This window comes from Trachinotus anak, unplaced genomic scaffold (assembly GCF_046630095.1).
Source record: "Trachinotus anak isolate AG129_WGS33_773 ecotype Australia unplaced genomic scaffold, CSIRO_AGI_Tana_v1 ptg000025l, whole genome shotgun sequence".
Lineage (NCBI taxonomy): Eukaryota > Metazoa > Chordata > Actinopteri > Carangiformes > Carangidae > Trachinotus > Trachinotus anak.
In genome coordinates, this window is record NW_027273876.1 from 17,752,029 (window position 1) to 17,766,324 (window position 14,296).

Below are 14,296 nucleotides of genomic sequence, written 5' to 3' on the forward strand. Positions count from 1 at the left end.
TGCTAACAGTGGCTGGTGCAGAGACGTGACAGTGATCCTGCAGCACTGTTCTCCTGACCTGGAGACTTTCATCATAAACTGCAGGCTCTTCTACTCCCCCCGTGAGTTCACCTCATTCATCCTGGTCGGTGTTTACATCTCACCACAGGCCAACGTGCAGGAGGCACAGCGGGCGCTCGCCGATCAGATACTGTGTGTGGGGCGGACCAACCCGGACTCCGTAGTTATTGTCCTTGGTGACTTTAACAAAGGTAACCTCAGCCACGAACTGCCTAAATACAGACAGTTTGTTAATTGCCCGACCAGAGGGGGAACACTCTGGACCACTGTTACACCACAATCAGTGGTGCTTATCACGCCGTCCCCCGGGCTGCACTGGGCCACTCTGACCATGTCATGGTCCACCTGATTCCCACATACAGGCAGAAACTAAAACTGTGTAAACCTGTTGTGAAGACATCGAAGCAGTGGAGCAGTGAAGCCATAGAGGATCTGCGGGCATGTTTGGACTGCACTGACTGGGAGGTGTTCAGGACTGCTTCCAACAGTCTGGATGAGTTCACAGAGGCTGTGACGTCATACATCAGCTTCTGTGAGGACTGCTGCATCCCATCACGCACCAGGGTGAGTTATAACAATGACAAACCCTGGTTCACAGCTAAGCTCAGTCAGCTCAGGAGGCAAAAGGAGGAAGCTTTCAGGAGTGGGGACAGGGACAAGTTTAAAGAGTCCAAGTACAGGTTTAGCAAAGCGGTGAGAGAAGCTAAACGACTGTACTCTGAGAAACTTCAGCTCCAGTTCTCAGCCAATGACTCTGCTTCTGTCTGGAAAGGGCTCAGAAAGATCACAAACTACAAACCTAAACCCCCCCACTCCATTAACGACTTCCGTCTGGCCAACGATCTGAATGAGTTCTACTGCCGCTTTGAAAGACAGTGGGACAAGCCTGACACTAACCTCCACATCAGAGCCACATCAGAACCCCCCTCCTCCCCTACCAAAGGAACATCTCTCTCTATCCTGGAGAGAGATGTCAACAGGCTTTTTAAGAAGCAGAACCCCTGCAAAGCAGCCGGTCCTGACTCTGTCTCTCCATCATCCCTGAAGCACTGTGCTGATCAGCTGTCTCCAGTGTTCACGGACATCTTCAACACCTCACTGGAGACCTGCCACATGCCAGCCTGCTTCAAATCCTCCACCATCATCCCTGTCCCCAAAAAACCAAGGCCCACAGGTCTAAATGACTATAGACCCATTGCCCTGACCTCTGTGGTCATGAAATCATTTGAGCGCCTTGTCCTGTCCCATCTCAAATCCATCACTGACCCACTCCTGGACCCCCTGCAGTTCGCCTACAGAGCCAACAGGTCTGTAGATGACGCCGTCAACATGGCTCTCCACTTCATCCTCCAGCACCTGGACTCCTCAGGGACCTATGCCAGGATCCTGTTTGTGGACTTCAGCTCTGCCTTCAACACCATCATCTGCTGCAGGACAAGCTCTCCCAGCTGAGCGTGCCTGACTCCACCTGCAGGTGGATCACCGACTTCCTGTCTGACAGGAGGCAGCACGTGAAGCTAGGAAAGCACGTGTCTGACTCCCAGACCATCAGCACTGGATCCCCACAAGGCTGCGTTCTTTCTCCTCTGCTCTTCTCCCTGTACACCAACACCTGCACCTCCAGTCATCAGTCTGTCAAGCTCCTGAAGTTTGCAGACGACACCACTCTCATTGGACTCATCTCTGATGGCGATGAGTCTGCCTACAGGTGGGAGACTGAGCGTCTGGTGACCTGGTGCAGGCAGAACAACCTAGAGCTAAACGCTCTGAAGACAGTGGAAATGATAGTGGACTTCAGGAAGAGCCCAGCCCCACCTACCCCCATCTCCCTGTGTGACTCCCCCGTGGCTACCGTGGAGCATTTTCGCTTCTTGGGAACCACCATCACACAGGATCTCAAATGGGAGCTAAACATCAGCTCCCTCATCAAAAAAGCTCAGCAGAGGATGTATTTCCTGAGGCAATTGAAGAAGTTCAACCTGCCAAGGACTATGATGGTGAACTTCTACACCTCCATCATTGAGTCCATCCTCACCTCCTCCATCACCATCTGGTACGCTGCTGCCACGGAGAGGGACAATAACAGACTGCAGCGTATCATCCACTCTGCTGAGAAGGTGACTGGCTGCAATCTTCCGTCCCTCCAGGATCTGTACACCTCAAGGACTCTGAGGCGTGCAGGGAAGATTGTAGCTGACTCCTCCCACCCTGGACACAAACTCTTTGTGACACTCCCCTCTGGCAGGAGGCTGCGGTCCTTCAGGACCAAAACCTCTCGCCACAAGAATAGCTTCTTCCCATCTGCTATTAGCCTTATCAACAAGGCTAGAGAGCCCCACTGTTGCTGATCAATTGCACCAATCACCAGAAAAAATTCCTTGTATGTGAAAACATACTTGGCAATAAAACTGATTCTGATTCTGATTCTGATTCTGAAATCAGATCCAACCAGCCATAATGGGGAGTGTATCATTCTCCATTTCATGTTAAGATTTCCCCCTTTGTAGTATGCCTCAGCAAACCACTTGATTAAACTAACAAACACCCACACACACACATACCAGACATGGTGCTCCATCATTAAAGGCCTCATGCTGTGCATTTTTCTCTGGGTTTATTTACCTGCTGATATCCCTAACAAGATGTATCATTGGTTTTGAGTACCTGTGATCTGCTTAATATCGTTTATACTGCCCCTTTCTGTTGCCTCTTTCTGGAGCACCAGCAGGCACAGGTCATTTGGCCAATCAGAAGAGAGAATGAGAACCTCTCTTCTGATTGGCTGACTGTTTTTGAGTGGCGTGTGGTCAGGCCAATCACAGGCAAGTAACTGAAACCTAAGCTGCATTCATAAAAATTCACCTGCGATGGATGGCATAAGACCATATATGTTTGAACTGGACTCGGATCCGGAATCAAGCACAAAAACGTTCACTGCCATTAAAACAGTAACAGTTAAAAAAAAAACACCTCTATGAACTAAGTTGTTTGACAGTTACATTTGTCTTTATTTCATGTAGCTTAACATTTGCTTCACAGTAGGGTTGTCACGATACTAAAATTTTCAACTCGATACCGATTCTCAGGAAAATATTCAATAATCGATGCCATTTTTGATACCACAGGAGGAAAAAAATCTCTCACTCACACCTGCTGCTTTGCTCTGGGGGGGGTGTCTGTAGTAGTCTCTCTCTCACACACACACACACACCTAGCTGCCTCTTCACTGTAACTGCTTTGAAGCAGTGGGCGTCATTAACATCAGCCTTTAACCGCTAGCTGCGGCTAATGTCTAATAATAGCTATATGGTTAACGGAAGACCATTAAAAAAAACGTAGTAATGAGCAAAGCTGTGTGACGGTTACATTTGTATTTTCTTGAATTAACGTTTGTGAAGGCATTAACGGTAATCCAGTTAACGGCTACAGTGAACAGCGATTCAATTAACGGCTACAATTATAAAAGGCACAGACGAAAATCATTAACTGCCGAACATTTTACCATCTTCGGACAGAGTTTACTTACCGGTTGCGGAGCAGAAGTCAGCCCAGACAATGTGGGGACTACAGTGTCTGCAATGAGCAGTTTCTTGGCGAATCCAGCGTTGTATTTAGCCAAGTTGGTGAATGACTCCGCTGTGAAATGCGCCAAACAGACGAGCAGATTTGGACTGAAATCCTGCTCAACTCGACCAAAAATAAAAAGAAGCCACTGGTCTCTGACGACTTTGGCTTTTGGCAGACTGTGCAAGGACACATTGCCCTCCTTGCATCCCTTAATAGCGCAACACCGTTTGTCTGACATCTCGCCGTGCAGTTATTCACTCACACCTGGAACCTACAGTGGAGGCGGGCCAACAGGTTGCGGTGGGCGGAGTTACCTTGTGTGTGACGTCACACAAAGGAGGAAGTACTATCCGCCCGTCTTAAAGAGACAGTTCCTACAAATGGGCGGTGTGCGTTTCTCCGTTTATGACCAGTTTGATGCATGGGACAGTATATACGTGGCCCAGAGACCTCCCAAAGCACGATAAAATAACCAAAATCACATCTTTCATGCCATGGGGCCTTTAACAGTCAGGAGTGGAACAGAATGCAGCATCCCGTTTAGATTAGATTACTTCAGATTAGGTGACATTACATTAATGCAGACCTACACAGTTCCTAACATACTTCAGCACCTATATGCCTGCAGCCTTTTTACCCAGGACACAGCCATGGAAGGAAGCAATAAGAAAAGCAAGAACGTCTTTCTCACCTAAAAACTTGCATACACACACAGGAACACATTAAATTTTCTCTAGGTTGTGTACACACCTCAGAGGCTATTAGTCAATTAAGATTTTTTTTCCTGTTTGATAAGCTAATGGCTGCAAAACATTGGTGATGCTAGCATGTGTACATATGATTGTGGGTGTATTTTTCTACCTCCATGTCTCTTTTGTATTCTTGTGTTCTTGTCTATGTGTGAAAAAGGCTTAGGCATAATAGCAGAGAAGAAACAGTGGGGGAAAAATAATGACCTGAACCTCTCAAAGGCAGATGTCTGCAGGCCAAGTTTTACTTCATAAAGACTATATTTCTTGTTCTAGCTTATCAACTGGATCTATTATACACCTTTGTGTGTGTCTGCAGGCATGGTTACAAGTGTGAGTTGGTGCAGAGCTTTTGTGCATTTGTGAAGTTGGGAGTGTGTGTGTGTGTGTGTGTGTGTGTGTGTGTGTGTGTGTGTGTGTGTACCAAAAAAAGTATTTTACTAACAGAGTGAGGACATTTTGGCTCTCCTCACTTTTTGAGACACCTTAAAATCACATTTTGAGGGTTAAGACTTGGTTTTAGAGTTATGGTTAGAATGGTTAGGTTTAGGTTTAGGTTAGGATTAGGGTTAGGGTTAGGCACTCAGTTGTGATGGTTAAGGTTAGGGTAAGGGGCTAGGGAATGCATTATGTCAATGAGTGTCCTCACAAAGATAGAAGTACAAGTGTGTGTGTGTGCGTGCGTGTGTGCGTGTGTGTTTGCGTGCGAGCGCGCATGTGTTTCTACATAACTGTGAATGAGGGCATTCATCTGAAAGAACACACAAACATCTAATTGCCCCTGCATTTGTTTACCCTTTGAACTTTTCTTAATAGCACAGTGTGTGTGTGCATGTATGAAGGATTTGCCGCCGCACTTGTCAGTGTTCAAATGAATGTACACAATAAAGCCGTGGGATCAAACAAACTGTGACCCAAAATACAGACACAAGAGACACAGACAGTGACAAAGAGGTGATATGAACCAGAGAAAAGCTTGTTTTTCACTGCAGGATGTGGGCAATTTTTTTCTTTTTTAACAAGGAGGGGGAGGGATGTCAGGCTGTACACTCTACATATCCTCTATAGTGCCCATTTAACATAGGAGATTGAAATTGTTGCTTTCTCAGTTATCAGCTTAGCTTAGAATAGCAGGCACAACATTTGAACTTTTTCCAGTTTGAAAAATTCTCACTCACTCACACTTCTCTTCAGTGAAATACAGTTTTGAAGTTTCATGCTATGAGTAATGGTGTAATATTAGGCTATGATGTTGCTGGACTCTTTTCCTTAGGGGCTAAATCTAAAGTCAGATCTTATGGGAATAATGACTTAATACCGAGCAACAACTTGTGAATGTTGACTTGCTCAAACTCTGTTAAAACTGTCAAGACACTCTTATTGAAGTTTTCCAAAGATCGTCGTTGCTTCTGACAATCTAACAATGAGAACACATGGACTGTGAATGACCCATTTCAACTTTCTTGCAGAAAATGCAGCCATGCTGCTGTTTTTGTTTCAAGTCTGTTGCACCTGTTTCCACACTAAGCATCAGTAAGTGGAAGATGTGGGCCTAAGTGATTTCCAAAATGTGCTTTTTGCAAAAGGGCAAAGTGATCTCACACAGTACTGACACACTCTGCAGTACTCTTCATCACTGCAGTCAAGGTAAAGTTAGCTAAAGGAATACTTTAACATTTTGGGAGTTATGCTGATTTTCTGGTAAGGCAAGATCTCTCTGTTATCTTATATCTTTTTGTTAACTATGAAGCGCTCAAGCAGCCTGTTATTTTAGCTTAGCATAAAGACTGTAGCTAACAGCTCACCTCACCTGTCTAACCTGTCTAACAGTAACAAATTCCTTCCACCAAAAATTCTAAAGCTCACTACATAACATGTCATACTGTATATCTCCTTTGTTTCATCTTATAATAATCAAAAACTGAGGCGTAAGAACAATCCACTGTTTTTATGAGGATTATGTGAGAGTACTTCTTGTTTCTGAGATATTACTGGGCAGCCAGCAGAGGCTTTTGTGGTACATAACTCTCAGTAGAATGTTAAATTGTCATTATTACACTGTGGTTTTCTACAAATTAAATACATGAGAATGTAGTTAGTGAGTTAATTAATGAATATTAGGGGTGCTGGTAGGTGGATTATATTACCTTTGGACAGAGTCTAGCTGTTTCCAGTCTTTATGCTAAGAAAAGCTAACCTGCTGCTTGCTGTAGGCTTAGTGGTGGTGCTATAGTACAGCACAAAGCACCGTTATTTAACTAGTGATGTTAATCTCTGTTTTCCTTTCTTATGTATCCATGCTAGTGTTGAGTAATCACTGCTCAAACAGCCACTGCCTATAGTGATTAGTGGCAGCCCACCAGGACAGGCTTAATGACACACACTGTGTTTACATGACGTTACATTACCCCCTGGTTCAGCTGGGGGATAATGTTCCTGCCGGAACAAAGTCTCTATTTACACACACACATACACACACACAGTGGGATACTGAGACTGTAAGACAAGCAGTCACACACATGCACACATTCACTTGGGCCTACACATTTATGATGGGTAACATGCAAACACAGATCAGGCCTTCAACACCTTGCATCCACTGTGTCATGTCAGTGTAATGTGTGTGTGACATCATGTTTGACTGGTGTAAACTGTTTATTGCATTGAGATGAAAGGCCTCATGAAGCCTGTCCTCATGAAGCCATAGACCACAGACACATAACATCATTCCTATAGGCTCTTTTCTCCTCACCAATAATTACAGATGCTTGGTGTAGACATCTGATTTACATACTGTATCATGTTTGGATGTGCCGTGCCTTTTATGTTTTGGATCAGGTTCCTTCTCCTGTCTGCTTGCTCTCATTACCATTGCCTCTTTTTTTTTCTTTTTTGCACGTATACACCCACGCTCAAATGTTGTCACATGCACACACAGACACACACACACAGACAGAAGTTGTTTGATGTAGATGTGAGTGGCAGCCCAATTCTCTAATGAGCTTTGAGCAGAAGTCCCATGCACATTCAGCTGCAGCATTGTGAGTGGCGTGTGTCGTGGTGCGAGATAAAGGTTGTGTGTGTACATAGTGTATGTGAGAGAAAGTAGTTGTGTGTGAATAGATAGATTTGTCAGATTTTAATTGAATTTATTCACTGAAACATTTCTTTATGCATGTGACCCTGCAGGTGTTGTTTCTATATTCAACATCATGCTTCTTCAGTCTGGTGATTTTCAGGTTTTATCATCAGTACAGATTGCATGTATGTCCAGTATTGTGTATAATGCTACAGTATACATTAAAGATCCCCTCCTTTTCTCTCTTTGTCTGTGTCACTAGCCTGATGAGTTGACCAATGCCTTGGAGATCAGTAACATTGTGTTCACCAGCCTCTTCTCTCTGGAGATGCTGTTAAAGGTTTTAGTGTATGGGCCATTTGGCTACATCAAGAACCCCTACAATATCTTTGATGGCATCATCGTGGTTATCAGGTGAGTTGTAGAGCAGGACTTTCTAACAACAGAGTTTGTAGTGTGCAAACACATACCCCCATTTGTCATAGGAACAGAAATGCATCTGTCCCCATCTACACTCTGCCCTGTTAGAGGACAAGCAAAAACCATGATACTAAAATGCCAATTTTCAACAATCCACTGTGGTAACTCGTTCAATTCAGTTCATCATATATTTGTTAACAATTAATATCTAAGTAATTGGTTGATATACATTGTGTGATTAACTATAAATAGTGTAGAGTTTTAATTGTTAATGCTTAACATGTTAGGGTTAGTAATGAAATATATTATCTTAAGAGCTCAAAGGCCACAAAGTTTTTCATTATTGTTCAAATAACTACATTTAAAGCCCTCGTCATTATTGACAATGGGTCAAATGACAGTGTGTAATGTGAAATGTGTGATATGTCATTAACCCACCAGACTCTTAAATACTCCACAGAATATTTTATTGTCTGCCAGCTCATTGTTTGGTTTTCCAGCCTGTAACATTTATAATAGAAATTGCTAAACTTTTAAAAATCTCACGTGTAAATATGTGTGTCTTTCTTAGTGTGTGGGAGATAGTGGGTCAACAGGGTGGTGGTTTGTCGGTGCTGAGAACATTCCGGCTCATGCGGGTGCTGAAGCTGGTGCGTTTCATGCCAGCCCTGCAGAGGCAGTTGGTGGTGCTGATGAAGACCATGGACAATGTGGCAACCTTCTGCATGCTGCTCATGCTCTTTATCTTCATCTTCAGGTAGGCAGAGGGAAAGTGAGTGACCTCATATCCTGTCTTGTACTGTATGCTGCATATATGTAAATTGGTCTTACAGTCTTCAGAAAAAGTGTGTGACCTTTCTATTTCTTGATGCTAATGGACATCAAAGACAGTGAAAACATAGAAGACAGATGAGTTAAACTAAAGGGAATTCAAATTCTGTAGATGAAAGTGAAAGCACAAAGGTGTGGAATTAAAGTAAATTGGCAGTTCATTACATGGTAACTTGGGGATGAAAAGCAGAGATCAGTACAGACATGACAGGAAGAATGACTCAATGGGATGACATGACTAAGTGATTCCCTCTCTTTGTCAGCATTCCTTTTTGTGCATGGTTAAGCAGTGTGGCTGAGCTCAACAAAATCAGAGTTATAGAGGTTTTCTGTGCTTGTCTGATATGCTGTTGGACTGTCAGCGTTATTTCAGCATAAAGACTTGGTTTCTTTCAAAAATGGCCAATTTACATCAAATTTAAACATACATTTTTACATTTTAAAACTCTATCACACAGGTGACAGACATATTTAAGATTTTCTAATGGGAGTATTAAAGATTAGATAGTGAAAGGTGAAAATGTGCAAAAACATTCAACACTTGTGGTAACAGCATGATCTAATACAGTCATCTGTATCATTTTGGAATTGTATTGCCATATAATGACAGGTGTTTCTATTAATCTGTCCACCCCATTTATATAATTGGATTTTTTTGTGTCATTAATTAACACAGTCTGACAACAATCCTGTAATAAATACTACTTTCATTTTGGAGGGTTTAGTTGGTGATGCTGTTGAACTGTATTGCATTATAGTTAATTTTTTTTTAAATTTATTTATCCACACAGAGTTCGAAGGGCCTTGATTTACAAGGCCCTTCGAACTTCGAATAATAAAGAGACCTTGATTTGAGTGAAGAGTTGCGAAGTTGATACAGCAGAGGCCCGTTTATTGATCACTTAGCTCCAGTCAAACTTCAGTGTCTGTGTTTCTGAATAAAAGACAGACTGTAGTACAGACTGACTCCTGATTCATCGTACATCTTCTGTCTTTTTTTCTTTTTAATTTGTAATTTGTAAGTTGACACGACTTAAATCACTGCTTAACGTAATAAGACACTTTATAAGTACAGAAACTAGAAGTGGTATACAGTTGTTGCCGAGAGTTAGCACGAGGTTATTTCCCCATCTGACTACTTTTTCCTTTATTCTTGTTTCCTTTATTGATGAACCTCATCTCCCCTCAAATTCCTCTTTTCGCATGTGAAGCTGCAAAAACTACCCATGCTACCAAGTCTACAGTAGTAACACAGACTTAGTAACATACGTAGATATTTGGTCTAGAATTGAGTTTTGCACTGGGAAATGTGCATATTTGCTTTCTTTCTGAGAGTTAGATGAGAAGGTTGATACGACTGCCATGTCTAACCAGTAAATATGGAACTAGAGGCAGAAGTGAGGTTTTCAGAAGGTTGGTATATTGTAGCTCCTTCTAGAACCACAAATTCGCATATTTTACAGTACTGTTTATTTACCAATTAAACGAATGAAATACAACAAGTTAGAGAGATTTGAATGTATTAATAAGTTAATTAACTACTAGTTTCCTGTTTCCAGTTCTTATGCCAAGATTAGCTATTTGCTCCCAGTTCTAGTTACTGACACTATTTAACTCCCACTTAACACACAGACAGCTCAAGCTAATATTTGTTATTCCTTTAATTTCTAAATACCTTTAAGTTAGATCTTTGTTTCCACTGCCAGTGATCTTCCTTTGAGTGTTTTTAAAAAACTGAAAAAAAGACATAAGGTGTTACGCTCTCCATGGTGCTGAAGGTAACCTGGCACAAGCACTGCACCTCCATTCTGTTTGTTGGCAACATTTTTGCCATTGTGTTTATGAACCAATGACTGATTATTACCTCACTGACAGTACTCCATACGTGGTGTTTTTGTTGCCGTTGCTACTTTTTGGTCATAAAAGTGTCAGCAGTGTCCCTTTTTGTTTTCTCCTATCAGTATCCTTGGGATGCATCTATTTGGTTGTAAGTTTGGGTCAGAGAGAGATGAAGACACTGTGCCAGACAGGAAGAACTTTGACTCTCTTCTCTGGGCCATAGTGACTGTCTTCCAGGTGAGCATAAAACCCTGTCTCCCCTTCTCTTACTCTGTTAAATATTCAAATTTCACTGTACTATGCTCAGTTTAGCTGTAGTTTAACAGTCTGATGAGTTGTTAAAAAGTTAGCAACAGGATAACCTAAAGATATGTAAGTTCATTCACTATCTTGGAGCTCAGACTTCCTGTGTGATCAAAATATCCCTGCTGAAGTGCCCTTGAACAACTAACTTAACATCTTGCTTCATTGGTGCTGATTGTACCTGTCCCCATTTGGAGGCTGAAAAGACAGTTTCCTCCTGAATAAATAAAGTATATCAAACCAAATATTTCTCTTAATTCTCCTTGCCCATTCTCCCTCCCTGCCTGGCCTTTATCTATTCCCCTATTTTCTTCTACTCATCTAATTTCCATTTCCAACTATCTTACATAGGTCAAGTAGGCTTGCCTCTTGCATCACATCACCTTGGATTAGTGACTCTAAGGCCCTTTGTGGGCTCCAACCATCCATCCATTATCTCTGCATAAATCATTGTGTGATATTTACTACCTTTAAAATAGTAACCATTTATAATTCAGTGAAACATTTGATCTGGGACTCTGCATGTGCCAGCATGTCTCTGTGCAGAACATTGTACTGACATGTCAGTTCTCATGGTGTTGCACAGGGTTGATTTGATTGATTCAACCTATAGTCATATAGTCAACTGCTCAAATGTAAGATGGAAATGTTTGCATGTCTCACTAACTTTTAGCTCTAAGGTTCTTAGTTGACATGAACAGAACAGGCAAAATCAGACATAATCTTGCACTTACATTGCAGTTCTAGAATTATAATCAAAGGCCGGGATGTCTGCCTGATTTGCATACTACTCTACAGGATAGCATTCTGGATACCTCTATGACCAAGGAGCACCACTTGTTACCTCCTTGGTCAAGAAGCAAAAAATTAACTGATTCATTTGTGGGATTACCAGTTATGATTTAAAAAATGCCCCATACATTGCTAGCACTTTGCTGAAGTTTCTCCTGGATTCCTGGATCCTGGATTCTTACTTTTGTGGAACACATCTTAAAATGGAAGCATTAAAAAGTCAGCCAATAACAGCATTTTCAGCAGACAGCTTAATTAGCTTGCTAACTACGGCTGATAAAATGTGCCAGGGACAGCTGTTATTTCAGAAGAAAAATCACTGACCATGGGCTAGCAATGAGAATGTCTAAAATGAAGACTCACCTTTTGAGCGGGAAATTTGCCACCATTATCACTGTAAACTGCACCTTGTGAGACTGGAAATCTTGACAGGTGTACTTGTGGTATTAAGGGGCACAAAACTGTTCAATCAAGTAACAAATACTACTATAAAATTTTCTCAACAATGATATGCTTTTTTTCAGTAATACTTTTTCTTCTCTCCACTTATTTAGATCCTAACCCAAGAGGACTGGAACAAGGTGTTATATAATGGCATGGCCTCCACCTCTCCTGTAGCTGCCCTATACTTCATCGCACTTATGACTTTTGGAAACTATGTCCTCTTCAACTTGCTGGTGGCGATCTTGGTCGAGGGTTTTCAGACAGAGGTATAATGTTGCTGGTCACACATGCACATATGTGATGCATATGTAGCATACAGAAACCACAGTTTAAATTATTGAACTGTTTTGTCTGAAATTCATTTAAAATCATTTTTGAAATGTGTGTATCATTCTGGGGGGTGGGGTTGTTGGGGTTTATTTTTCTTAAAATGTAGGTCAAAATATTCCAATCTTACATGGTGATTTGACTTACTTTTAGGCATTAATACAAATAAGTTCAATGTATGCTCTGCTAGCTTTTAGAAAAAATAGGTTCTAAGACTAAAATATGAGGCTAGATTACTTAATGAGGTACTTATTTTTCAGTGCAGGCACACACGTAACACTAATGGATGGATGTTCAAATCTATACAAACACAACAAATTTATGAACACTGTAGGTATTACATTTATAACTTTCCTTGTACTCTCTGCAGCAGGTTATGTGAGGATATGAGATCACAGTAGTTGCAGCTTTTTTTATTTTCCTCTCCTCTTCATCTTCATCTTACCGTCAGCCTTTTCTCCTCCCACTCTTTCCCACTATCTCAGCAGTCATCCTCATTATTGTTCTGCTCATTTGCCAATGCAGTCATGCCATAAAGTACATCATACAAAAAATATGTCTGCATGACTAGACTGCATCAGCCCACAGATACCTTGTTTCACCAGTCCTATGTTTGGATACCTTCTTTACACTTTACAAGCCAGGCAGCTGGGAAAACAGTTTCCCCGAACAATTTCAGAGCTACAAGGAGTAAAAGAGTTGAAGCTCATTGAGCGACCTCGCTTCACTTTTCAGCCAGCCCATTTGAAGTATACAGGGCTTAATTTTAGATAGATAAAGCAACTGAGAAAAATTAATAGCTGGTGAGATAAGATTGAAAGAATTAATCACATGAGTATTCAGTCTGATTCTGGCTGTCTTCGTATCCCCTACTATTTCTTTAAGGGGTGACGAAAACTGCATTTATCTTTGACGCTCTTTGGCTCTTTGTCTGAGAGGAGGGAGAATAGATGAGGGGTGGCAGAGAGAGAGGTTGACAGCCTCATAAAATAATGATTAATTGGAATGGGCTTCTCTTACTATTGTGCTTATCTGCTGTACAAATATCAAGTGCATGACTGGTGAATGGAATCGCATGCAGGGTTCGGTGCACTGACCCAAGCTGATGATATTGTGGTGTTATTGGTGCAATATCTGTATGGAAGGGAACTAAAGATAGTGTGTAATATCTTTTAAAGTCCAACAGACACACAGGCATTCAACCATCGTAAAGGTTGACGTTGACGCCATTACCACAACTATAATGAAAAGAGACAACTGATGCTATCCAGAACCCCTTGTTTCTATTGATGTGTCAGTCAAAGCACTAAATGTGCAGGAAGTTCCAGTGACACAGCAGGTTTAAAATAACATGAACAAAGAGAAACAACTAGCAGCAAACGGTTCTAACATTAGCTAGGCTTACTACCTTCTACTTCCTAAGTGGCATACAAAGTTAAAGTAGCTATAATCAAAATTTTTATATTAACAATGGACACACATGGCTACTTGTGATGAGAGGGGTTGCTCATAGTGACAAACCCACAGATAATTATTGAGACTCAAGTTCCACTCAGCTCTATGAAGCTTTTTGGCATCTTTCAGGTCATTGTTGTGTTTTTCTAGCCCACAAATTAATTGTTTTGGTTCACCCTGAGCTTTTTATCTTGTAGCATCATTTTAGCTGCTGCAGACCAGTGTTGTACTACTCAAGTCCAGGACATGGACTTGAGTCTGACTTGAGCACCAGTGGCTTGGACTCAAGCATTGACTGCATTTAGACTTGGAAAATTCGGGACAAGGACTTTTTTTTACAATGTACTTACCAATTCGTTCCCAGTTTGCACCGCAGTTCAATTCCCTTCCATTTATCTGTCATTCAGTTATTTGGAGAGGAGAAGGAGAG

The 14,296-nt window shown here is 41.7% G+C and overlaps 1 protein-coding gene across 1 annotated transcript in view; it reads left to right on the forward strand.

Moving 5' to 3' along the window:
- cacna1g (calcium channel, voltage-dependent, T type, alpha 1G subunit) overlaps window positions 1-14,296 on the forward strand; it is a 264,447-nt gene that overhangs the window by 165,737 nt on the left and 84,414 nt on the right. Inside the window, exons 11-14 of the mRNA XM_071461978.1 lie at window positions 7,718-7,869; window positions 8,447-8,632; window positions 10,668-10,782; window positions 12,195-12,350. Of these exons, the coding sequence (XP_071318079.1) occupies window positions 7,718-7,869; window positions 8,447-8,632; window positions 10,668-10,782; window positions 12,195-12,350 (609 nt within the window). The remainder of the gene's footprint in view (window positions 1-7,717; window positions 7,870-8,446; window positions 8,633-10,667; window positions 10,783-12,194; window positions 12,351-14,296) is intronic.